This window comes from Camellia sinensis, chromosome 9 (genome assembly GCF_055761805.1).
Source record: "Camellia sinensis isolate YWXY chromosome 9, ASM5576180v1, whole genome shotgun sequence".
NCBI lineage: Eukaryota > Viridiplantae > Streptophyta > Magnoliopsida > Ericales > Theaceae > Camellia > Camellia sinensis.
The window spans coordinates 118711844-118736791 of record NC_138969.1 but is presented as its reverse complement, the minus strand read 5'-3'; the positions used below and the strand labels follow the sequence as shown (position 1 = coordinate 118736791).

Here is a 24948-nt window from a genome sequence, read left to right as displayed (position 1 = left end):
AATAGTTTTGGTCCAAAAAAGGGCTGTAAGGTTGGGATTTGACTCTCTCCTTGCTGAAGAAATTGAACCTTTACACAGCATAACTTTCATCACTAAGTAAATGATCAGTGGTGCCCAAGTCTAAAGGGCGGTAAAAAATGGGGTGTCTACAGTTGCCCCTCTTTGACAGAGCTTAGAGTCATGAAATGACGTGACTGAATGTCATAGCCTAGAGACAACCCATTTTTGACAAGGCCGAAGACTTGGACAAACAAATAAAATGAAAATGCAGGAACAAATGGTTGCGCCCGTACGCTACCCACGTATCCCTTTGCAGGGAATCAAACCAGCGTAGTTCAGGGGCAGAATGCAAAATGATACACAATATAACAAAACAGTGTAAATGATATACAATGTAGAAACAATGCAAATGACATGCAATGTAATGAAATAATCAAACCACAGGCAGTGCAAAACCGCACAAATATCATAAAGGGATGGAGATACAACATCAAACTACGTTTAACACAGAAAAGGTGCCGGAATCCTCAAACCACAATTCTCTCAGTGGAATAGGCGTGTGCACATTCAGAACTGTGTGTTTCGCATAAAGAATACAAGTAATTGGGTGGCATGATATAAGTGAGGACTGATCTGCTGAGGAAAGATCGTGATCCTAAATGCTAAATGCAACAAAACCAAGTACAATGCAATGGATGCGATGAACACAATGAATAAGGCGCGCGGCCAAACCACATTTTATCTAGAAAAGGTATGGATGTAAAACAGACTACGTCTAACACAAAAAAGGTGTTGCTACCCTCATACCACAATTCTCTTAGTGGAATAGGCGCGTGCACATGCAGAACTATGCTTCAACAAAGGAAATGTATGATCACATGCCAAACTAAGCTTAACATGGAAAGGTGCAGGCGATACAATGGAGATGATGTAATGAATGTAACAGATAGTGTAGTAAATACAAAAGGGTAACATACTCCAACCACGCTGGAATCGTGAGAGGAGGAAGAACAAATCCCAAATAGGTTGGAATCGTGTGAGGAAAGGAACACTCAAACCACGGTGGGATCATGAGAAGAGCTCCGAAAACAAACCAATCAGGAGCGCGCTCCATGCGTCCTGAGATAAATTCCAAACACGTTGAAATCGTGAGAGGAAAGAAGCACTCTAACCACCCTGAAATTGTGAGAAGAGGAAAGAGACATTCTAACCATGCTGAAATCATGAGAAGAGGTCCAAAGAAAAGCAATCAGGAGTGTGTTCCACGCATCCTGAGATAAATTCCAAACATGCTGAAATAAGAAGAGGAAAACATATTCCAAACACGCTGAAATCGTGTGAGGAAGGGCACAATCTAACCACGATGAAATCATGAGAAGAGGAAAACAAATTCCAAACACGCTGAAATCGTGTGAGGAAGGGCACACTCTAACCACACTGAACTCGTGAGAAGAGGAAAACAAATTCCAAATACGCTAAAATCGTGTGAGGAAGGGCACACTTTAACCATGCTAAAATCGTGAGAAGAGGAGGACAAATTCCAAACACGCTGAAATCGTGTGAGGAAGGGCACACTCTAACCATGCTAGAATCGTGAGAAGAGTCCAAAAACAAACCAATCAGAAGCGTGCTCGACACAACCTGAGATAAGTCCCGGGGGACAACGATCCTAAACGCTGCTCAGCGTGAAATGATAAATCATACCAGATAAAACAAGATGCAAATAAATGCAATAAGTGCGATGATATGATACATGTTACAAGCAATGTATGATGTTTAGGGAATGCAATAAACAAACAAAGTGGCGCTTTAAAAAGCACCTCATGGGGTGAGTGGTGATGAACCGCTCTATTCTGACGGGGATCTCCCCCTTGTGTTTTTCGAACTTTTACCTTTAACTCATAGTACAAAGGCTTTGAAGTGCTGACAAGGGGTAACCTCTGCATGTAGAAGCCACGGATGCCGCTTTTCTTCTTGATCATATTCACAACTTTCCTTATTCTCTAACGGGGTGAAAGCCCAGGTTGGTTCAGTATCCAGAATTGAGGCGCATACATGCTACCTAAACCTATGGGGCTGCCATATAGATTTCAAGCCAAGGATACACCCCTGGGTATTTAAACCAGACTTTAGTCTCAGAAATTCCAAACCTTTGCATTCTAGGCATCGCCATTCGAACTCTAGTTTCCACCGTCGCAGTTGGTCATTGTAAACATAGCCAAGATGCCTCTGGCTGGGATTGGTTTTCGAGGAGAGCACTTTGATTGCCATTCTGGCTTGGAGCAGACTTGATCTTGAGCTTGAGGTAGAGGCACACTCATACTTCGGAGCATTGACAATGCCTGAAGAGGTACATATAGAATGCAATGTCGGAATTTGTTGCAATCGAAACAAACCCAGATGCTCCAAATTTTCCTTTTTTCTTTTGCTTTGCAGTCCGGAACCTATATAGCTTCAGATAGGTCCTTGTTCTATTGTTCTCACATGACCTGGGTTGAACCTTGCAGTTTATGAAAGAAAGAAATCCTGTTTTGCACATATGTGGGGAACGACACAGCACTCTAAGCACAAAACGATTTATTTTTTAAATTGAAATTGAGAATGAGTTTTTAATCGGGTATTGAGCCTACGACTGACCACCGTCAAAATGACTCAACAAAGGAAAACAAAGGTAAAACAACCTAAACACATTTATTGACGCTCGAAACGTCAAAACAAGAATCGAGACAAACAAAAAACAACAAACACAACACTTGGACATTCTGCTATCCATCGGTGGGAGACCTCTCGATCCACGAGGAGCCTATTTCTTCGGATATTGTTTCCTACCCTTTCTCATTTGTGATTCTCACATCACTCTGGCACTCAATCTCTTTTTCTCTTAAAAAGCCCTTTCCTCACTTTTCTCTCAGCGCACATCTCTATATTCTTTAATCTCTCTTATTTTTTATCTATTCCCTAGGTGGTTGATGGACAAATAGGAAGTTGTCGGCTCTTACCCCTAGTATTCTACCAGATTCTCCTTCTTTCGCTCACAACAGTGAACTTCTCTGACAGAGGGGTTGCGGTGCGACCAAATGTGCAGCAGATCTGCACTCTGTAACTAACATTAGTTGACGATGCCCTTGGCTTGCCCTTTACTTAGCTTGATCGAGATGAATTACAATACGTCTCATCGGTCAGGTATACAATTGATTGGCCTCACACATATAATGTTTTTTACGTCCCCATTCCAGGTCAGATGGCAGTTTGAGCGTGATCGTCTAGGATGAGGGAAATGAATATCTAGCTCCATTTCCAATTCGTGCTTCGCACTTGGCTTGATACCTCGCTGCTTGGAGGATAAAAGAGCTTTTTTGGCCTCTGTCCCTTTCTAGCGAATACATTGATAAAGGGAAAAAGACAAAAAACCTGACTCAACTGTGCCCCTAGTTCATCATTTTGACCATTTTTTATTTTTGGCTTTTTGCTAAAACAATTTTGACCAAGATGAGAGTTAGATTAACATACTTGTTCAATTTTCTGATTTGAAATCATGCAGCTCAGGTTGTGAGCACTGAAAATTTTCTTTTTTTGGATCTAAGAAATGGTCCAGTTTTGGAAAAAATGGAATAATTTTTGAGAAAATTAGTCAACCTTATTAAAAATTATCAAAATTGTTTTTGCAAACGACCATTGCTTGACCAACATAGAATTTACTCTTGAGATGCACAACCTCAGATCTGAACTTGATTTGTCTTACATCTGAATCTTCTAACAGAGTAGGACAACTGAGTCTGAACGAAGATGATCATGAAGATGAGCCACTTCACATGGACAAGATAGCTGAGTTGAACAAGAATAAACCAATCAACATGGATGAGCTAAGCAGGCTGAAAATGGTTGGGGCTGAACTTTAAGATGAAGTTGCCTACGTATCCCAAACATGAAAATCAGGTCTGACGTAGTTCCGGGTTAAGGTTCACTTGGGTGTTGACACTCTCCTTTTGTGCTCTAACTTTGGCCAAGGCCGCCCTTCTAGGTTTTCAACCTTGCGAGCTCTGTTTTTCTTTTCTTTTCATTTCTTTTGTTCTCTTTTCTTTTCTTTTCATCTTTTTCTTTTCATTTTTTTCTTTCTCCTTTTCTTTTCTTTTTTTCTTTTTCTTTTTCTTTTTCTCTTTTTCAGTTTTTTCATTCTTGTCCTTTTTCTTTTTCTCTTTTTTCTTGCTTTAACTTTTGTCTGGGCCGCCCTTCTGCGTTTTCGGCCCACACTACTACAAATATAGATAAAGATCACACTTTTTTGGTGTGATGTATGTTTTTTAATCACACCTTTTAAGTTTTATTAAAGTGTGGTCTTTAGGAGTGTGATTAAAAATGGTGATTTTTAATCACACTTTTTAAGTGTCATTAAAAAATGCTTTTATCACACCTTTTAAGTGTGATTAATAATATTTAGATCACACCTTTTAAGTGTGATTAAAAACATTTAGATCACACCTTTTAAATGTGATTAAAAATATTTAGATCACACCTTTTAAGTGTGGTTAAAAATATTTAGATCACACCTTTTAAGTGTGATTAAAAACTTTAGATCACACCTTTTAAGTGTGATTAAAAATATTTTGATCACACCTTTTAAGTGTGATCTTTGGAAGTGTGATTAAAAATGATCATTTTTAATCACACTTTTTAAGTGTGATTAATAACATTTAGATCACACCTTTTAAGTGTGATTAAAAATATTTACATCACATCTTTTAAGTGTGATTAATAACATTTAGATCACATTTTTTAAGTGTGATTAATAACTAATAAAATCTGTGATAAAAAAAAGGTGCTACATATTTGAAAAATAATCAATATTATTTTTGTATGCACATTTGAATAATGTAATACACACTATATACTATATTTTAAATCATAACCACATATTGAATAGAATAACGTCATATATTTCATAAATGGAAATTAAATATTCAAAACTATATACAAAGGAATTAAATAAAAAAAATTATCTGTGCTTACATATATTAAAAAATGAAAAAACTTATAAAACTTATAAAACCCCTTTAAATACAATATGACAATACAAAATCATAAAAATAATAATATTCAGTGTGCTCTCCAAATTCTCTGAAAAAAACTTCATCCATAGCTCTCTTCAGCTTCATCAAGTCATCAATCATCTTCACCAAAATGATGATTATATAACTGAATCATCCAATTCCATTAACACAACTTCATTAAACTTGAATGGTTGAAAAATCTATCATAGTGCGACCATATATAAAAATTAGTTTGTGTCAATCATTGTACCATTCACGGATGCCTCTGAAAGGATATCAGAATTCAAGCTAGAGAGAGCTGTTAGCACCAATGGGTGAGAAGCAAGTGTAGAAGCAGGGATCCTGAAACAAACAGATATTCAAACCAGTTATGAGAGTTCTATCATGTAAACTAGGGTGGGGAAGTTGTGCAAAATGGATATCATAATCACATAAGAATTTAGAACATCCACATGAACAGCCAAAAATACCCAATCACAAAGCTTTCAGTTTCCCAAGAGTAACACAGACATATGCATAGAGAGAGAGAGAGGGAGAGAGAGGGAGAGAATAAAATAATTTGGAATATAATGATAAAAAAATATATATATAAATTTATGCCTATTCTCATCCTTCAGACTTTGAAAATTAGTGTTGCATTGCATTTTGTTGTAAAAAAATAATTAAATATTCATATACATAACATATAATAATTGCTTACACTATATATAATATATAATAAATATTCAAATCTATATATTTTTGTGTGTCATCCACGTGTCATGTCCGACATTGTCTGATAATATTCCTGTCGACACATCTATGTAGTGTTTATGCCGTGCTTCTTAGCCTATGAAGCATGGACACCGCTATGGCGGTCACGATGTCGGACACTTGTTAGACATGAACATGCCCTGAACACATGTCAGATAAGCTGGAGGAATTGGACACATTAGACGTGGGGACACAAAACAAACATCTTAACATGAAACATCATAGGTATTAAATTTGTTTCAAAGACAGTTTGAAGTGCACATATGCATCAGCATTGCCAAACTTCTCATTTACACAACTTCCTAACTTGAAGTTTATTTTGTTCCAAAATGAGTTCTTTAAGCCACGGTCAAATCCCCAAGATAAGTAGTAGCACCCAATAACATATCTACCTAAGGCCCAATGACGCCATCCCTTTTATGATCTCATCAACAGACAAAGCTTGATTTCAAATCTAATAAATTCTAGGTATTTCAAATGCATAAATTCATAGAAGTGAAAAGGGAAAAGAAAAATGAAAACAGAATTGTAATGGAATGACTTATAAATGAATTTGATACTTAGATACTTCAGAGAGAGAGATGAAAATAAAAATAAAGATTGACTGTACAAACAACCTTGGAGTTGTAGAAACATTATGTTAATAAATTTGATGGGACAAGTCACAAGAGGATCAAGAAGCAACAGCCTTCATTCAACTTCCAGCAATTACCGTGAGCCAAAGAGAGAGAATCATTTTTAGATAATACTTGCCACACCATCATAGTAAAGTTGAGAAATGAGAAGCAAAACTCTCTAATATTTTTACAGTGTAAAATATCAAACCTAAGACTTTGACTTCGAAGACCAACAACTCTCTCAAACCCTTATTTACATTCTAAAAGTTAACTCTTAATCAAGATACATATTCACCTGCATATCCTGAGGATCAAGATTAGATATATACTCTTGTATACCATAATCTCCTCGAGTTTCCATCATTTCAAGAACATCAAAAAAATTTGATGAATCTTGGAAAATTTTATTCAATGCAAACACATTGTGGTTAGTAGGTGTTACTAGTGAAAAAGAAGATGCAGAGTCAGGGAATTATTCATCGTAACATATCTATAGAGTTGTGGGTGTTGATATTGTTCCTACAGATCTACAAGGGCGGCTTCCTCTTCTAGAGCCTTTTACTAATTTAATTTATCTTGTCAAAAGATTAAAAGAAAAAGAAATGAATTTTTTTTGGATACTCATGAAAATTAATAACATTACCAAATGCAGATTATACTAAAATTCTTAGGAAAAATTTCTACAGATTGCAGCAACACTTATGTCCACTAAATGGAAGAAGAAATGGGAAGTATTAGTGTACGCACCATCACTGAGGACCAGAACTAGATCGCTGTCAATAACAGTTGGGATACGATGAGCAATAGTGCACACAGTGCAGTCCCTAAACTCTGTTCAGATGATCTTCTGGATAAGATTATCTGTAGGTGAATCAATTGAAGCAATGGCTTCATCAAGAACCAAAATTCTTACTTGAGGTGACTAGAGAACTGATTGATTTAGTTGACATTAAATTGGCTATCTAAGAAGCACGGTTTTCACATCAATTTCCCATCAATTTTTCATGTTAGAATTGTTCAAGTAGTGCAATATTTCAATAATCAAGGGCATCTGGTTCTATTACTACATCCTTGCTATAAAGTTGGAATATACACTACTCTCGACATCCAAAGTCCAACTCGATATCTATCTCCATTATTTCTATATCCAGCAAAAAAAGGGAGGAAAAAAAACTACCAAAAAAAAAAACAATTGTCAAACCCCAACTTAGTTGACTGACTACACTTTCCTAGTCCCCAAATTTTGTAAGATACAGATACCTAATTACAATCCTGAAAGAGGAAGAATGCAGTTAAGACCTACACTTATATATAGTTTATATATAGCATACACAGCTCAATGTTATGCATATTTGTCAACAAACCCATTAAAACGGATAGGCAAAATCCTGTCCTAAAAAGTAATGATAACCTCCCTTAAAATTCTTACCAGACAAAACTGGTAGAAACAATGCATAATATGAATAAAGATTCATACTAGACCAAAAATACCAAATCCCAGTTTATTAATACACCTCGACACAAATCATGAGAAGGAAGAATAAACTTGACAAGTGTGGCAATACGACGACATGACTGACTTTCAGACACCCATAATGAGCATAGCTGGACGACGCCGACTCTGGACCTTTCTCAACCCACAAACATTTCCTATAGAACTCACTGAAAAATTAGACAATTGCAAAATTAATAAATGCTCAAGGAGGTAGAAGCAGCAAATATCAAAATAGGAAAATCACAGATGCAACCACTACAAGATCTAACCAAGACGAGCAAGAGGGGAAAATAGTAGTTCCACCAAAAGATCATTAACTAAAGATATATCGTGAACTTTAATACTTTTTTTGTTTGTGCTATACACATAGATGGTTAACAATCTTAATGGAAATTTCAAGCAACAAATGGATATAGTAAGTAAATGTATCTCATGACAGACCTGATCGTTTTCATCTGCTGGTTCTGAAGGGGATTTTTGTCCCTCAGATGGTTTATCGGCCCCACAGTTTTGTCTGTTACATTTGGTCCTAAAAGGGTAGTTTATGTTATTGCATTTCTCACACTTCCAGCTCCCATCGAGCATCTTATGTTCTGAAAGACGAGTTCTATAAGTATCGTGCTAAGAAATTGCAGCCAACCACAAGGAAGGTTTAAAAGGACTTACTAGAATTGGAATCAGATTTCGCAGCCTGCATATTCAACAAAGTAATGTTCGAAGACACAGAGATACAAGTTAGTACATAAAGAGATAGCATCAAGTCAAATCATTGGTCAGAAGTTCAAAAACAGCCTAGATATGGCAAAATCTGCACCTTTCTTTTGATATTTATCATTTGGAAAAAATCCAGGCCTTGGGCCCGACAGAAAAAAATTCAGTCATGAGCTCGCTCCACCAAACATCTAATACAAGAAAATATACTAAGAGGTGAGAGCGCTTTCAATAATTCATGTACCAAAACAAATAATGGGAACCTAGGTAGAGAAGGAGAGGAGTTCAGAGAAAATTTTCCCAAACCATCACATAGAGAAAGAGTAAGGTTTTGAAAATATTTGTGAACTTAAACATGATTATGCGGGCATCATGTACGTTATTCTGTAGTACTATGCTTCCTTGCAAATAAATTAATTAGTAAACAGCTCTAGACATGGGCATTTTGCACATACCATGTCAGCATGGCCCATGGCCATACCCATACCCAAGCCATAGCAGTCCATCAGGGGTGGCATACCGTACATCCTGCCTAAAACAAACAAAAATAACAATAAATAAAAACACAACCTCATAAATGCTACACCAAAACAAAAGCCAAATGCAAATCAAAAAAAAAAAAGAAAAAAAAAAAAAGAGACCAAATGGGCATCAGCTGAAGATACTGAATAAGTAAGACTGTAGAATGCACCAGCCTTCAAGAATCATAAGCCGATTATCATATCTTTATATGCTCAATAAACCGTAAAAAATTTCTAATACTAAAAATCACCTTTTTCTCACGTATGTGGGTGGATGGGTATAGGGGTGCAGGTTTTTCTAAATAAAATAAACTACATTAAAAATCTCTATTTACCAAAAAGCATACATAACTAATCACAGGCCTACACCAATATAGAGCTCTCCTATGAAGCCTATAAAAAGAGATAAAGATTCACAAAAGTTACCTCTAAGGAAAAAAGTAGAGTAGATAAAGGGATACATAATGACAGAATAGTTAACCAGTAAGGGGAATAAAAAAGGTAATTAGAAACTGATACAACGAAAACAGGCTTTATAGAATTTTTTTTTTTTTTTTTAAATCATGCAACCAATAAGAAGCACAAGAGAAACACATACCATTTCCTATCATAGATCCACTAGAATAAGGTGTTGGACAAGCTATATGCAGGGGTCTATACGGGCTGCCTCCAGAAAGGCGGCTGCCGTAGTTGTAAGGATAGGCAGAACCCCCAGAAAATGGAACATCATAAGGAGACATAGATGATCCATTGAAGAGAGAAGATCCATAAGGTGGCACACCCATATACATCGAGGAGGGTGCACCAGAGCCTATATAGGGAGCTGAGGATGAGTAGACATGCATGGGTTGTATGGGTTTTGCAGCAGATTTCTGAAAGATAAGAAGAAAAAAAAAATTGGTTTAAAGAATTCAATAATATAGTAGACAGAAAAAATAAATTAGCTGCAAAACACCACCAAACCATGAACCATGTTGATCAACCATGATAAAGCAAAATGAAGATGGCAAGCAAGGATGATGTGATGAAAGTACATACAGACTAAAGAGCTGATAAAATGAAAACTTCGACCAGACAGGACATTAATGAGAATTAAAGCAACCAACAAGCCAGATATAACTAAAAGACCTCATAAATACGTTCAGGGTAATGTTCACACATATAATTAAAATGTCTGCCATTGTGACTTAAAAGAGAACTTTTAATCTTACAAAGACCACTGTGAAAGCATTAAGTTGCCTATTAAATAACAGATCTGGATAAATATGCAAAATTAAAGTACTTATCAAAAATGACACATGCATATTATAACATGAATCTCTACACAACTCCTATAAGGAACTTTAAGTGAGTTAACTGATTCATGAGTGGTTAATATCACATCGAATTTCAGATCTTACTGAGTTGTAATCTGCTGGCCTCGATTGAGTACGGTTGTGCATATTGCAAGTCGTCCTAAATGAAAATTTGACATTTCCACAGCTAGGGCAGGTCCAGTCATCTTCCTTGCAACTGCCTACAAACATAAAGGAATTAACAAATGGGTCGCAATCATAACTTCTGAAATGATATATATCAGAGCCAATTATTGATATAAGGAGTAAAAAAAATTTGATAATTATTCCATCTTTCAGGAGTCAATTTCACAAAGCATGATAACATGCACCACATGGACCTAAGCAAAAAACATGAAAAGATTATGTGCACAAACAAAGCTTTTACTTGCGTTTGGATCAGCATCAAAACATCAATTAGAACACATCAATTGTTTTGTTAATAAAACAATTAAAAGCTACAATTATTCACTAATTTCCAACACCAAATCACATCATGTCTTAATAGATTTAGAAACGTGAGAAATTAAAAATTAGTGAACAAATTCATTACCTCTTGGCATATCTCTGCCCACTATCCAAAATTCTTGAAACAAATTCCCCCAACCCCCCCTCCAAAAAGAGAAATTATATCAACTTAGCAGTACAAAGGGGAGAACACATATATCTATACATCATTTAGCACAAATGGATACATATATGCATACAAAGGGGAGAACACATAATTTATTTGTTAATTTCTATAAGGCTGAACCCATAAGTGGTGGTTATAAGAGCAATGTTTTGTGTATTTTCGTACTAAACATGTATTTAATGTCAACATATATAACCTCTTTGTCTCTGCTGAAAGAGCAGCAACAAACTGTCAACTCTGCTTCCAGGCACCTTGATAGGATTTCCACATCAATGCAGCATGCTTCATCTGAAATAAAAAAATTAAAAAAAAATAAATAAATAAACAACTTAAAAAGACAATCAATGGATTCAACTGCATAAAATCAAAGTGGTATTCAGTCTACACATGATTCTGTGTCTACACATGATTCTAGCTACATTTTTGAACAAAAAGGGGGAATAATAATAATAGGACCACCCATGTGTAGCAGCTTGAAAAACAAGGAAACTCAGAAAACATACCAAGATGCAAGTTTATCAATTTACATGGGAACTACACCAAAATGATTATTAGAAGAGTTAGAAAGCAAGAAATGTCAAAATGAGATTTCAAAAAAAGGCAAAATAATGGACTAGAGAGAGACAAAGCAGATCTGATATTACCATGTTAGCAGATTGTAGAGAGAGAGAGAGAGAGAGAGAGAGAGAACATATCTGATCGAAGAGAGAGCAGATCTGCATCTCTTCATCGTTGAGCTTCTACTCACTGTTTCCAATGATCCACATGCTAATTCAACATAATGTGGTACTTACACGTATCATACTGACTGCACCAGAAACATGATTCTGCATTTTCACCTGAGTATCACTCAGATGATCTGGTAAAAAGCATCCTGACCATTGCCATCCAGGTTTGTTGAAACGAATTGAAACTAGTAATTCCCTATGACCTGTTAAACCACAAGAAACCAAGTAAGAAAAATAATAGAAAAGAAAACATTATTATAAGAAAAGGCTTCCATATCTCTGTAAATTTTAAAGAAAAAAGAAATTTGCTAAAGATAAACATTTTTCATCTACCTAGTTGAGAGCTAAAAGAAGTGACAATATGAACATTTATGATATAGTCAGCCAAGCAGACAAAGTTGAATTTGACCATGAAATTTCATCTTTAGACATTCCTCACTCACTCTGTTTTACAACCACCACATGCTTATGAAGTGGTTTTTAGGTCTGGAGCTTAAGCATTTTTCCAACAATCCCCACCTATTTATTAATGCAAAGCTTTAAAAAAAGAAAGAATAGAGAACTTGAAAAAAGAGAATGTATCAAGTGGTTACAAATACACAGGCTGACTTCATGGAGAATAACATTAGATAATGAGGAGAAAGGACACTATTAGCTGAGTCCAGGCAAATGGATTTGAGTTTCATTGCTAAACTTTTTAATAGATCAGAGATGTAGAGCAAGTAAATATTGTTAAATGTACATATCTTCCCTTTCAAGAATACTTGTGATATAGGTTTTAGTTTTATCCAAAACAACTGTCCCATTAAGGTATAACCAAAGTGTGTCTGTACCAATTTATTTTTTTAAATGGAGCTACAACAATCAATCAATGGCAATAATCTAAATTCCTAATTGTCCAAGTCCAAATGAAAATAAGAAACATAATAATTTCACAACAAAAATAATAATTTGAGAGACAGAGATTTGTGAAGAAAATTAGTAGCAAATAAATTATGTACTCATAAGCAAGAACTATTGAAGCAGAATTTTCAACTAACATGCATTAACCACTTAAGCTAATTTTTCAACTCGCTGCAAATTAAAATGAACTTAAACCAAAGAAAAAAAAAATTAATTCAAGAAACTAATTTTTATACAATCACATGCTTTCAAAATTAGTTCAAGAACTTGGAATTCCCTTAGGGTTCTCTAATTTTAGATTCAATAATTTTTTTTTTATAAATTTTTTTTATACAATCACAACTAAGTTAAAGTATCCTAATTTTTGTAACAGAACATCAATTGTTTTAGAATAACAAATTTAAAAAAAAATAAAAAAAAAATTTGTGTTCAACCCATTAAAGAACCCAATTTCACAATAAGCAATTGACATTGAAGATATTTTTCCCAACTCAGATTCAAGAAGTTTATAAAAAAAGAGAAAAATTCACAATCTAAAACAATATAATCACATGCTTTCAGAATTAATTCAAGAAACTAGAGTTCCTTAAGGTTCACTAATTTTACATAATTTTGGAATTGTTCAATCAAAACCTTGATTTTTTAGTGAAAATCCCCAAATCAAAACCCTAGTTTGAATCTACAAACCTGGTTGAAGGGTGGAAGTGTTCTTTGCGTGCATTCGTCTCTTCTGTCTCCTTTCGGCCATCTTCTCTCTCCGTCGTTACTTCTCTTTCTTTGTTCTTTTCTTCTGGTTCAGAGCTTTGTCTGTGTGTATTTTCTTTGTCCATCTTCTCCTTCTCACTCATTGTTATGCCGGTTGGGGTTTGGGTTTGGGATTTGGGGTCTAAAGAAGAAAGAGAGTGAGGGTTTTGAAGAGTTTTTGCAAAAGAAAGAGAGGAGGGTTTGGGATTTGGCGTCTGATGGAGAGAGAGGGTAGGGGTTTGAAGAGTTTTTGCAGAGACCTGAGAGAGAGAGAGAGAGAGAGAGAGGAGATGGTACGATGGAGAGAAAGTGAAAGGGTTTTGGGAATTATATATTTTATATAAAAATTAAATTGAAATATTTTATACAACCATACTTATTTAGGGAGTGTGATTAAAACCCATACTTATTTTTTAATTAGAATGTATAATTAAAAAATATATAAATAATCACACTTTAATTAAAATGTGCGATTAAAACATATATATATATATAATCACACTTATTTAAAAAGTGTGATTAAAAAGTAGTAGTGTATATATAATCACACTTTAATTAGAAGGTGTGATTAAAAAATATATAAATAATCACACTTTAATTAGAATGTGTGATTAAAATATATATATATATATATATATAATCACACTTGTTTAAAAAGTGTGATTAAAAAGTAGTAGTGTATATATAAGCATACTTTAATTAGAAAGTGTGATTAAAAAATATATATATAATCACACTTAATTGAAAAGTGACATAAAAAATAAATATTATCATACTCAATTAAATTAAGTGTGATTAAAATATCAATCTAATTTTTTTTATCACACTTCCAATAAAAGTGAGATCTTTTTTTTTTGTCAAAGTGTGATCTTTAACTACTTTTGTAATAAATTTTTTTTCAATTAATTTTTTTCCAAATAATTTTTTTTCCAATTAATTTTTTTTCAATGAATTTTTTTTCCAACTAATACTAACCGAGGGGGAAATTAGTAATACTACTTTAAACCTTAGGGAGGAGATTGTAATTTCTAAAATGTAAGGGGTGTCAATGTAATTTACCCAGTAAGGGCAAAATTAGTATTTAAAAAAATTAAATTGCTAAGGGGGGAATTTGTAATGAAACTTTAAACCTCAGGGAGGGAGATGTAATTCCTAAACGTGAAGGGGGAATTGTAATAAACATAAATCTTAGGGGATATCAGTGTAATTTACCCTATATATATATATATATATATATATAGTCACATTTAATTAGAAAGTGACATAAAAAATAAATATTATCACACTAAATTAGATTAAGTGTGATTAAAAATTTGGAAATTTTATATTTTATATAAAAACCAATTTGAAATATTTTATACAATCACACCTATTTAAGAAGTGTGATTAAATATATATATATATATATATATAATCACACTTATTTAAAAAGTGTGATTAAAAAGTAGTAATGTATATATAATCACATTTTAATTACATTGTGTGATTAAAAAATATATAAATAATCACACTTTAATTAGAATGTGTGATTAAAAAATATATAAATAATCACACTTAGTTAAAAAGTGTGATTAAAAAGTAATAGTGTATATATAATCACACTTTAATTAGAATGTGTGATTAAAAATATATATAAATAATCACACTTTAATTAGAATGTGTGATTAAAAAATATATATATAATCACACTTATTTAAAAAGTGTGATTAAAAAGTAGTAGTGTATATATAATCACACTTTAATTAGAAAGTGTAATTAAAAAATATATAAATAATCACACTTTAATTAGAATGTGTGATTAAAAAATATATATATAATCACACTTGTTTAAAAAGTGTGATTAAAAAGTAGTAGTGTATATATAATCACACTTTAATTAGAAGGTGTGATTAAAAATATATATATATAATCACACTTAATTGAAAAGTGACATAAAAAATAAATATTATCACACTCAATCAAATAAAGTGTGATTAAAATATCAATCTAATTTTTTTTATCACACTTCCAATAAAAGTGAGATCTTTTTTTTTGTTAAAGTGTGATCTTTAACTATTTTTGTAGTAGTGCCAGTGAGCCTCTCAAAGATAAAAATGTTTAACTTTGTCCATGTTGATTGGCTATAGGATCTCTAAGCCATCTGAATCTAGGAGAATGGCTGCTGTTTGCTGATGATGTAGGATCCCATCCAATCGAGTTTGAATTTGCCCCTAGTGTTATGGAGAGGAACTTGATTGTCCTTCAACAATAAATTTTCTTCTTCCAGTTGTTGGAATTTGGCTTTCTTGCCAGTCTTTATTGGTTTGCAGAATGACCGATCTTTTGAATCTTTGAGCACATCTGACATTTTTTGCCCCTAGTTCAAGGGCTACTTTTGATTGAGCTTTGCAACATCAGACATTCTTGCCCCTAGTTCAAGGGTTGCTTCCAATCCGGCCATACAAACCTTATGTTGTGATTGATCGTTGAACACTATGAGTTAAAGTTCAAGGTTTGAAAGCAAGGGGGTCAAGTCTCGAGGCTGAGAGTGATCCTATGCTACACAATCTCAAGATCAATTCCATGCATGTATTCGCAGAACTACACAAAATATTTTTTGAAATCTTTTAAAAAAACGACTAGTTGCTCGCACTAAAGACAATGTAGAACCATTCTGGATCAAGACAGGATCCTTCTCAGTACTTACATTAACATGCATGATCTCATTCATTAAGGGCTTAGAATGCCTCTCTTCCTCTCAATTGATCAAATTTTTGCAAATCCCAAGGAATTCCCCCCTTTGTTTTCATCATAGTGTTAGAAAAGTTTTTGAAAAACTTAGGTCAATGCAATGGTTTCAAGGCACAAAAAAGTAGGTGAAAATGCATTATCGTTTCATTCAGATCTTCTGGCACAACTAGCTCAAAGGCAGAAACAAACTCAAAAGAAAGAGTGTAAAAGACAAACACAAAACAAGCAAGTGATGTCCGAGGTAACACCCCCGAAATCACCTAACTCCAACACAACAGGACTAACTCGATACAACAAGACAGACTCAACTGACTCAGCACAAAAAGACTAACTCAATATAGCACAACAAGACTAACCCAATACCCAAGTCAGAAAGTAAAGTAAACAGCATTTGCACATTGCTCAAAACAGTGCGTGCCATCCCTAAATCTAGAGTAAACTGAGCGCCATTAGCAGGTGGTTCATCCCCCGATCACATAATCACATTATCCCCCAAGTTCATTGATCCAATGACGATAGACTATGCAGAGCCTGGTGCGACGATGACCTCATTGTTAATCAAATCTTGTATTTCTTGGCGAAGACGAAAACAACTGTTAGTGTCATGACTGGTTTGTTGATGGAAGGCACAGTACTTGGTAGCATCATGCTTAGCTGGAAGGGGATTCGGGAGAGGCCGAGGTTTAAGGGGTTTGAGGTGGCCTTGCCCAACGAGGATTTGGAAAGCTTTGGACAAAGTCATGTAGAAGGGATTGAAGATCCTCTGGCCTCGGGGTTGGTACTTTGAGATTTGTGGAGTTATGGATGCACCAGCAAAGGGGTTGTCAGGTGCTGACTGGGTTTGCTGATCCCTTCCGAGTGTAGGATTGGAGCTGAAAGGTGTGTTTCTGGTATGACAGCCCTTCTTCCGGATTACCCCTTGATTCAGAATGCTCTCACCATGAGTAGCAAAGGTGTCATCCACAGTTTTTGCAACAACTGTGAGCACTTGCTGTTTGTTCAGTCCTCCAGCCTTCAATGCTTGATAGTCCACCGAAGTTGTGCATAAGGATCAATACTTGCCCGGTTTCATTTGTACCACTTGCTTCAGCTTGGCCAAGGGATTGGGTCACCATATCAGAGCGGAGCCCGATTGTTGTTGACATGCCACCACCCAGATCTGAGGTGGCTTTGAGTTGGCCCTTTTCAATTGCAGCTCGCCCCAAGATTGAGGAGCCTTTTGGATTGAAATTTCTGGCCCGTGATGTGGTCGATGATTGAGCCAAAATTTCAAAGGCTAAATCTACCATAGTTCTTTGCAAATCTTCAATCATGCTCCCTAGCTCAGAAGTAGTGGGTTCATGGGTTTAAGATCATTGGGGTTTCAAGACTGGATGTGTGGCAGATGCCTAGATGGGCATTGCATTTCGGCATTGGTCTCACCCTGCATGGCGATTTCCTAGTTTAATGCCGCTATCATGGCCACAACTTCGTCCGAACTCTGTGCCATCACGGGCTGCTGAGTTTGAACAAAGGTGATGTGACTGGTGACTATCGGATCAGTTGAACTGATGAGCCCTGACTGGCCTTTCTTTACCTTGCCTCAGCGATGGAAACACTAGTTGCCTTTGAACGAAATCTCTGACCTAACAAAGTCTATTAACACAACTCCAATGTACCCAGGGGATATCGGAGCCTTCTGAAGCTAGGGTTCCAGGACTCTTTTCTAAAAGAAGAAAACAGACAGGTTCTCAGCCTGATTTCACCAGAACAAATATGAGCATAGCTGAATGACTGTGCTCTCTACTGAATTCTGCCCCAAAATTCTGCCTGAAAACTGATATCCTCAAACTGATACATATATTCCCTGTAGAGACGCACCCTAACAGCATATATCAAGCAAGTGAGAGCCAAAACATCCCTATGATGGGGTAGGGTTTCCCTGTCCTAGTTTCGTCAGGAGCTAGGGTTTCACTACGCACGCATGCAGTTTCATACAATGCTGCATTCAGGTGAACAACCTGTCCTAGTTTGGAACAGTCTCTATGGCTTCCGATATGCAAGTAGGTCAATTGGTCAAAAAGGGTTCCTCAGCAAGACCACCTAATATACCTCTCGTACCTAATACCAAGAAGTGAAAGGAGGATCAAACGGTACGGCGGTAGTCCAGATCCAAGGTTTGTGTTCCCATCGTGGCAGAGCCCGCAACCGGTCAGCCTTATGGCAAGCTTTTCCAAGTGAGCCTCGGCAAACTGCTCAGGAATAGCAGATGGCAAACACTGTGACTTAGGCGTACCAATGCAAATGCAATGCAATGAAACACATAAATGTAGATAAAACAACATATCATGAGTTCGAGTCAAGTTCTCTAAATTCCCAGCAGAGTCGCCAGAAACTGTGGACCCGACTTTCTTCGCGCGCCCCTCCTTCAGAGAGGGCGCGAATTGGTCTCCTACAATTCAGACTCCTGTGACGGTTCTGAATCTAATCTCACAAAGTGTAATGCGAGACTGATAAACACCAAAGAGTCCAATCCGGCAAGTCATTTTGGAAAATCAGATTTTAGATCAAATAATACAAAAACTGGACTACTTTGCCAGATTACAGAGTCACCACCTAAATATTTTATTTTTGAGAAATTTAGGAAACCCTGACTCGTGCCAAAGGCCACGTGTCCATCATCACCAAAGTTGCCTTGGCTCGGGAACTTGGGTACGAGAGGGGAAGGTCCTGAAATGAGCACCCCCGCTCGCTCAATCAAAGATCAGCCTCTACTAAGCATGATATGTTGTTTTATAAACACATGTGTCCTTATTCCGGTTATTAGCTAACTCACTATGTGATTCGCACAACATACAAGTATAGACTAAAATCGAAAGAATTGGAACGAAACAACTCATGTTTGTTTTTCGAAAATGGTTTGAAAGTGCTACTCTCAAGTGGGCTCAAGTGCGGATTTGCCACCCTCAAGTGGGCTTAAAACACGATTTGCCACTTCGCAAAGTGGGCTTAAAACTCACATTTGATGAATTGTCCCAATTCAAGTAATCGAGCCTTCATCCACAGGCATTGATGCAGTTAAGCAAGTAAGTACATATCCTCATGGCAAGCATGCTAAACATGGAAACACTCACATCTCATGCAGTATGCTAAAGCGTAAAACTTACAGTGTACTCCGAGCCAAAACAAAAACCAATTAGAAATATGCATGATCCTAACTATACAAAATGCCTAATATAACACATGCAATAATGCAATTAAATAGGCTCGGCTATCTAAGATGGCATATGAATGCAACACTTGATAACATGCTGTGAAACACGTTTTCAAATAAGTATTGAAATACAATGCAGTTTGAATGATGCGCCAAGCCTCGGTGCATGCAAGATAAATGAATGATGCACGCATGCGAGCATAAGGTATGCTAATTGAAACATGTCCCTAATCTAACCATCAAAAGCGGTTAAATAAAAGGGAGAAAGACGTGGGATTGGAAGACATGCACACACTTAATACAACATTGCGCCCTCTCGAAGGAGGGTCCGAATGAATAAGTTAAGCTGAGCTAATTATTACAACATAAAACTAATTAACTATTCTAGCTAATTTATTATTACAACAATCAATACAAATTAAGTAATTAACATGTTAAACTATGCTGCTACTACTTTGCTCCGGGATGTAAAAGATGCATACGCTCGGTTTTTCGCCCCGAAAAGCCCACCGGTTTGCTCTTAACAGGCTCTGTTTGCAGGGTTACTCCAAGAACTCTCTGCACCATTTTACCAAATCACTGCTGGGGAGTGCACCAGTGGCCTGCCGGCCATGAGGGCTTGTTGCCGGCCACTGGTGTCCTGAACTACCAAACTGCAACAAAGCACAAACAGAGGAAAAATGAAGGTTTTCCAAGGACATGTTTGTACTGTGCCCCTTCTTATCATCTCAAAACATCAAAGGAGAGGCACTATTGGATCCAAAACCACAATCAAGCATTTTTTATGCATGATGGCCAAGAATCCAACTTGTAAGACTCGAAACCACTACCTTATCAAGGATGATCAAAGGCAATGGAGACAAAGGAGATTGGCTCATTTCATCACTTTTGAGTATGAAATGGACCAATCTTCCTTGTGTTCAATATAAAGTCCGATTGAACACAATGCAATGCACACATAACATGCTTACCTTCGTCATGTTTTACTTGGTCCATTTTATTTACTCGGTTCATTTTATTTACTCATTTTAGCATTACCAAGGCATTCTTTAGTTGGTTTGTCCAAGATGATTGTCCTATAATGAGAGAGGTGTCAACCAAAGGATGGTTTAAGACATGAGAGAGATCATGCTTTGGAGAGGAGGAACCCTCAAAAGAGAGTTAAAGCCATTGAGCACAAGCTCTATCTCAAGCTTAAACACAACCCTAAGGTTAACCAACCCACAAAGAAAATCAAAAGTGATGAAATGAGGGAGGTTGTAGAACTTCAGTGCTGAGATGGCATGAAAAATAAAGCTAAAACATGCAAGCAACACATGCACAACATGAAAAAATGCAAAAGCATTGAAACTAATGAAGAGCACTACACTAGAGGCATGTATTAACAAGCTTAAATGATCAAATCAATCCTAGACAGAGCTTAAACGTGCCAAAACAAAGGCCTAAACATGTTGAGATAGAAGCTCAAAAGACTAGGGAAACATGCACGCATGTTAGCCCACAAACAAGGCTCAAAGCACAACTCTCAAAAGCAATGAAAGAGTGGAATATGTGAGAGTGTGACAGTGGTTTATGCACTGAAATTACATATAAAATGATGCTACAACATGCAAGCAACACATGCACAACATGTCAGAGGCCTTAAAACATAAAGCTAGTGAAGCCAACTACACTATAGCCATGCAAGGCAACGCATATATGACCAAGACCACTCAAAACAGAGTTAAAGCATGACAAAATATGAGCAAAGCATGTTGAGATGGAGCTAACACAAGCTAGAATGATAGACTAACTCACTAAGCATGTTAAGCTAGTAAGCATGATTACACTACAAATGTAAGAAGCAAGCAACAAGTGACTCAACCAGCCAAAATCAAAGCTAAAACAAGTCAAAAAAGTCACAAAAACATGCTTGAAGAAAGCTACAAAGAGGTAGAAATACATGCTCACATGTTAGGCCATTAACACATTCAAACAAAGCACAAGGAGAGGAGGCCACCCCCTCCTATTTTGGACCTCAAAACATGGTTTTTGCCACAGAAAAACCTCTGAGTTTCAGTGGTTAAAAGGGCAAAAGAGTTGGTTTGAAAGGTGATGAAAGATGGCATAAAAAGCTTCACAAGCCAAAGAGCCAAAAGGGGGGACAACCCCCTAACTCACAAAGGTTCAAACCACCATTTTTAGGATTGAAAAATAGAACTTTTTACATGCCAAAACCATCCTTGAAATGGTGGAAAAAGATGGCAAAACAAGTGTTTAAAACAAGCTTAAAGGCAGAGAGTTATACCTCTTGAAGCACAACACAACTTTAGGCCACAAAACCAATAAAAATGACCTTCAAGAGCTCCAAGGAGGCTCCAAGAGAGCTTCGAACAACCTCAGCCCAAAGATGAACCACTCTTGTTAAGGGTTGATACGTTAAAGATTGATCCATGCAAGCTTCTAAGCACAAAAGCATTAGAGAGAGAGAAATCTAGAAAGAGGGTTGTAGAGAGAGAGGCTCCCAAACTTCTTCCACCATTGTTTCAACCTTCAAAACCATAGAGAAGCCTCTCTATATATAGAGGAATGAGGCTTCAGGTCAAAAATATCCCAAAAGGAATAGCTGGAACAGTTGGAGCACAAATATCTGCAAAAATCTGACTTTCTGCATCAATGGCCGGCAAGCCATCATTGATGGCCGACACTACATCATTGTTGGCTGGCATGGATCACCATTGGATGGCAGGGGGTCGGTATAGGCCATTCATGGCCGGCACATGGCTAGAAAAGCCCATTTATGAAAGAGGATTGTAAAGAGAGAGGCTCCCAAACTTCTTCCTCCATTGTTTCAACTTTCAAAACCATAGAGAAGCCTCTCTCTATATATAGAAGAATGAGGCTTTAGGTCAAAAATATCCCAAAAGGGATAGCTGGAACAGCTAGAGCACAAATATCGGCAAAAATTTGACTTTCTGCATCAATGGCCGGCAAGCCATCATTGATGGCCGGCACTACATCATTGTTGGCCGACATGGATCACCATTGGATGGCAGGGGGCAGCATAGGCCATTCATGGCTGGCACATGGCTAGAAAAACCCATTTATGGCCAGCATCCTCCACCTCTGGTTGGCCAGAACAATCTACTTTTTGGGCCTGGCTTCAACCGGACATAACTCCTTCATATGGACTCCTTTGGAGGTCATTCTTGACCCTAAATTAAGCCCTGGAAGTCTTATTTCCAATGGTGGAAGCCTCACTTCAAAATTCCAAGTGTACAAAAAGTTATGCCTCTTTTAGTGAAGACTGCTCAGTTTTGATCCTACCCAAATTCATGCCAAACTTCTCCTCAACTAGTTTTCTTCTCTCCTCTCCCATTTTCTACAACCCCAAACCCCTAAAAATGGTGTTTTGAAGATTTTTTCAAAGCGTTCACCGCTTTTCCATTCATTCTCACTTTGTCCTTGCTCGGTTTACCGAAAAATGCAACATTTAACGAAATGTGAGCCTCAGAACATCGTAGGAATTTCTTTCAAAAATGTTTTGAAATAAAGGGTTTTAAGTTCTAAAATCTTTGGTAAAAATAGTTTTGGTCCAAAAAAGGGGTGTAAGGTTGGGATTTGACTCTCCTTGCCGAAGAAATCTAACCTTTACACTGCACAACTTTCATCACCAAGTAAATGATCAGTGGCGCCCAAGTCCTAACGGCGGTCAAAAATGGGGTGTCTACAAGTACGCTCAGACTGCCCATTAGTTTGATGATATTACGCAGTGCTAAAAATCATTCTTGTGCCCAAGGTATTTTGTAGGCTTTGTTACAACCGAGTAGTAAAATGTAGATCTTTATCTGAAACAATCGTTACAGGGACCCCGTGCAACCTAATATAAAGGTCGGCAAGATAATCTACCATGTCACCCGCTCGCATAGGTAACCGACTTGGTTAACCAGTCAACTACCACCCAAATTGCATCACTATCTCGTTGAGTCCTCGAAAGACCCACAACGAAATCCATAGTGACATGCTCCCACTTCCACTCGACTATAGGCAATGGTTGTAACAAACCCACTGGCCTCTGATGTTCGGCCTTCACTTGTTGACAAGTAAGGCACCTCGATACAAACACGGCCACATCCTTCTTCACTCCCCTCCACCAAAACTGGTGACTAAGGTCATGATGCATTTTTATGCCTCCTGGATGCACCGCAAGGTGTGAATGGTGAAACTCTCAAAGTACTTCCTCTCAGCAAGACCCGAGTACGAAAAGACGGTCAAGGTATCTAACACCCGAATCGGAATACACATTCAAGCCTTTCTCTACCTTCCCATTAGAAATCTTCTCCCAGAGGGATTTTATATCAAGGCCACCCTTCTGTGCTTCTATTACTTGGCTCATAAGTGCAGGTTGTGCAACTACCGAAAACAAGGCTGCAGACTTAACGAACTTGCTAAGATGCAAGTTAAACTCACCAATAGCACCCAACATCTCCCATTTCCATGGATTTCCTACTTAAGGCATAGGCCACAACATTGGCCTTCCTCGGATGATAATACAACTCAAAGTCATAATCTTCTATAAGCTCCATCCAGCTCCTCTGCCTCAGATGCAAGTCTTTTTGTGTAAATAGATATTTCAGACTCTTGTGATTAGAAAACACTTCAAACTTCTCACTATATAGATAATGCCTCCAAATCTTTAAGGCAAAGATCACCGACGCTAACTCTAGGTCATGAGTAGGGTAGTTCCTCTCATGTGTTTTTAACTGCCTCGAGCCATAAACTACTACCTTCCCCTTTTGCATCAAAACACAATCCAAACCTTCCCGTGAAGCATTACAATACACTGAATAGCCCATGCTCCTTTCCAGAATAATCAATACTGGAGCATTGGTAAGTCTAACCTTAAGCTCTTGAAATGACTTCTCACAAGTCTCACTCTACACAAATTTGATTCATTTCCTCCTCAGTCTAGTCAATAGTGAGAATAATCTGGAGAAATCTTTCACAAATCTACGATAATACCCAACCAATCCCAAGAAACTAAGGATCTCAAAAGCATTCTTAGGTTGTTCTCAATTTTGCACTGCTTCTGTCATAGATGAATTTGCAGTCACCCCTCCCCTGGATACCACATGGCCTAAGAACTTTACTTTTTCCAACCAGAATTCACATTTCCCAAACTTAGCATATAGTTTGTGGGCTCTATGTAACTTAAGTACTACCCGTAAGTGTTCTTCGTGTTCATCCTCAGAGGGTGAGTAAATCAAGATGTCATCAACAAAGACGACCACAAAACGGTCTAGGAACTCACAGAAGATTTGGTTCATCAAATCTATAAACACAACCGTTGCATTGGTTAGCCCAAAAGGCATCACTAGAAACTCATAATGATAATACAACATACGTAATGCCGTCTTCTGGATATCCTTCTCCCTTACCCAAAACTGGTGATAACCCGCTCTGAGGTCTATCTTGCAAAAACAACAAGACCCTTTCAACTAATCAAATAGATCATCTATATGAGGCATTGGGTACTTATTCTTAACAGTTACCCGGTT

The 24948-nt window shown here is 36.9% G+C and overlaps 1 protein-coding gene across 7 annotated transcripts; it reads right to left on the bottom strand.

The window, feature by feature from the left end:
* Positions 1-4913: 4913 nt before the first annotated feature.
* LOC114256022 (ranBP2-type zinc finger protein At1g67325) lies at positions 4914-13799 on the bottom strand. 7 transcript variants are annotated; one of them, XM_082887518.1, is made up of 10 exons: positions 13432-13799; positions 11908-12044; positions 11310-11401; positions 10546-10661; positions 9744-10017; positions 9080-9156; positions 8580-8604; positions 8355-8506; positions 5299-5390; positions 4914-5193 (listed from the first exon to the last, which is right to left on the bottom strand). In XM_082887518.1, the coding sequence occupies exons 4-9, from the start codon at positions 10585-10587 to the stop codon at positions 5337-5339; spliced, it is 624 nt and encodes a 207-aa protein (XP_082743644.1). In that variant the 5' UTR covers positions 10588-10661; positions 11310-11401; positions 11908-12044; positions 13432-13799; the 3' UTR covers positions 4914-5193; positions 5299-5336. The 7 variants fall into 7 exon arrangements, with proteins under 7 accessions (XP_082743644.1, XP_082743639.1, XP_082743638.1 ...); XM_082887513.1 differs by lacking the exons at positions 4914-5193; positions 5299-5390 and adding an exon at positions 7043-7279 and having other exon boundaries at positions 11758-12044; XM_082887512.1 differs by lacking the exons at positions 4914-5193; positions 5299-5390 and adding an exon at positions 7043-7279.
* Positions 13800-24948: the final 11149 nt, after the last annotated feature.

What these genes read in the sequence shown, in the direction of transcription:
- LOC114256022 (XM_082887513.1), bottom strand. Translation starts at nt 10,587, where the DNA reads ATGCACAACCGTACTCAATCGAGGCCAGCAGATTACAACTCA. An exon ending in GGCCAGCAGATTACAACTCA is followed by an intron (nt 10,018 to 10,545) that starts GTAAGATCTGAA and finishes CTTATCTTTCAG; the next exon opens with AAATCTGCTGCAAAACCCAT. An exon ending in CAGCAGATGAAAACGATCAG is followed by an intron (nt 7,280 to 8,354) that starts GTCTGTCATGAG and finishes ATTCACCTACAG; the next exon opens with ATAATCTTATCCAGAAGATC.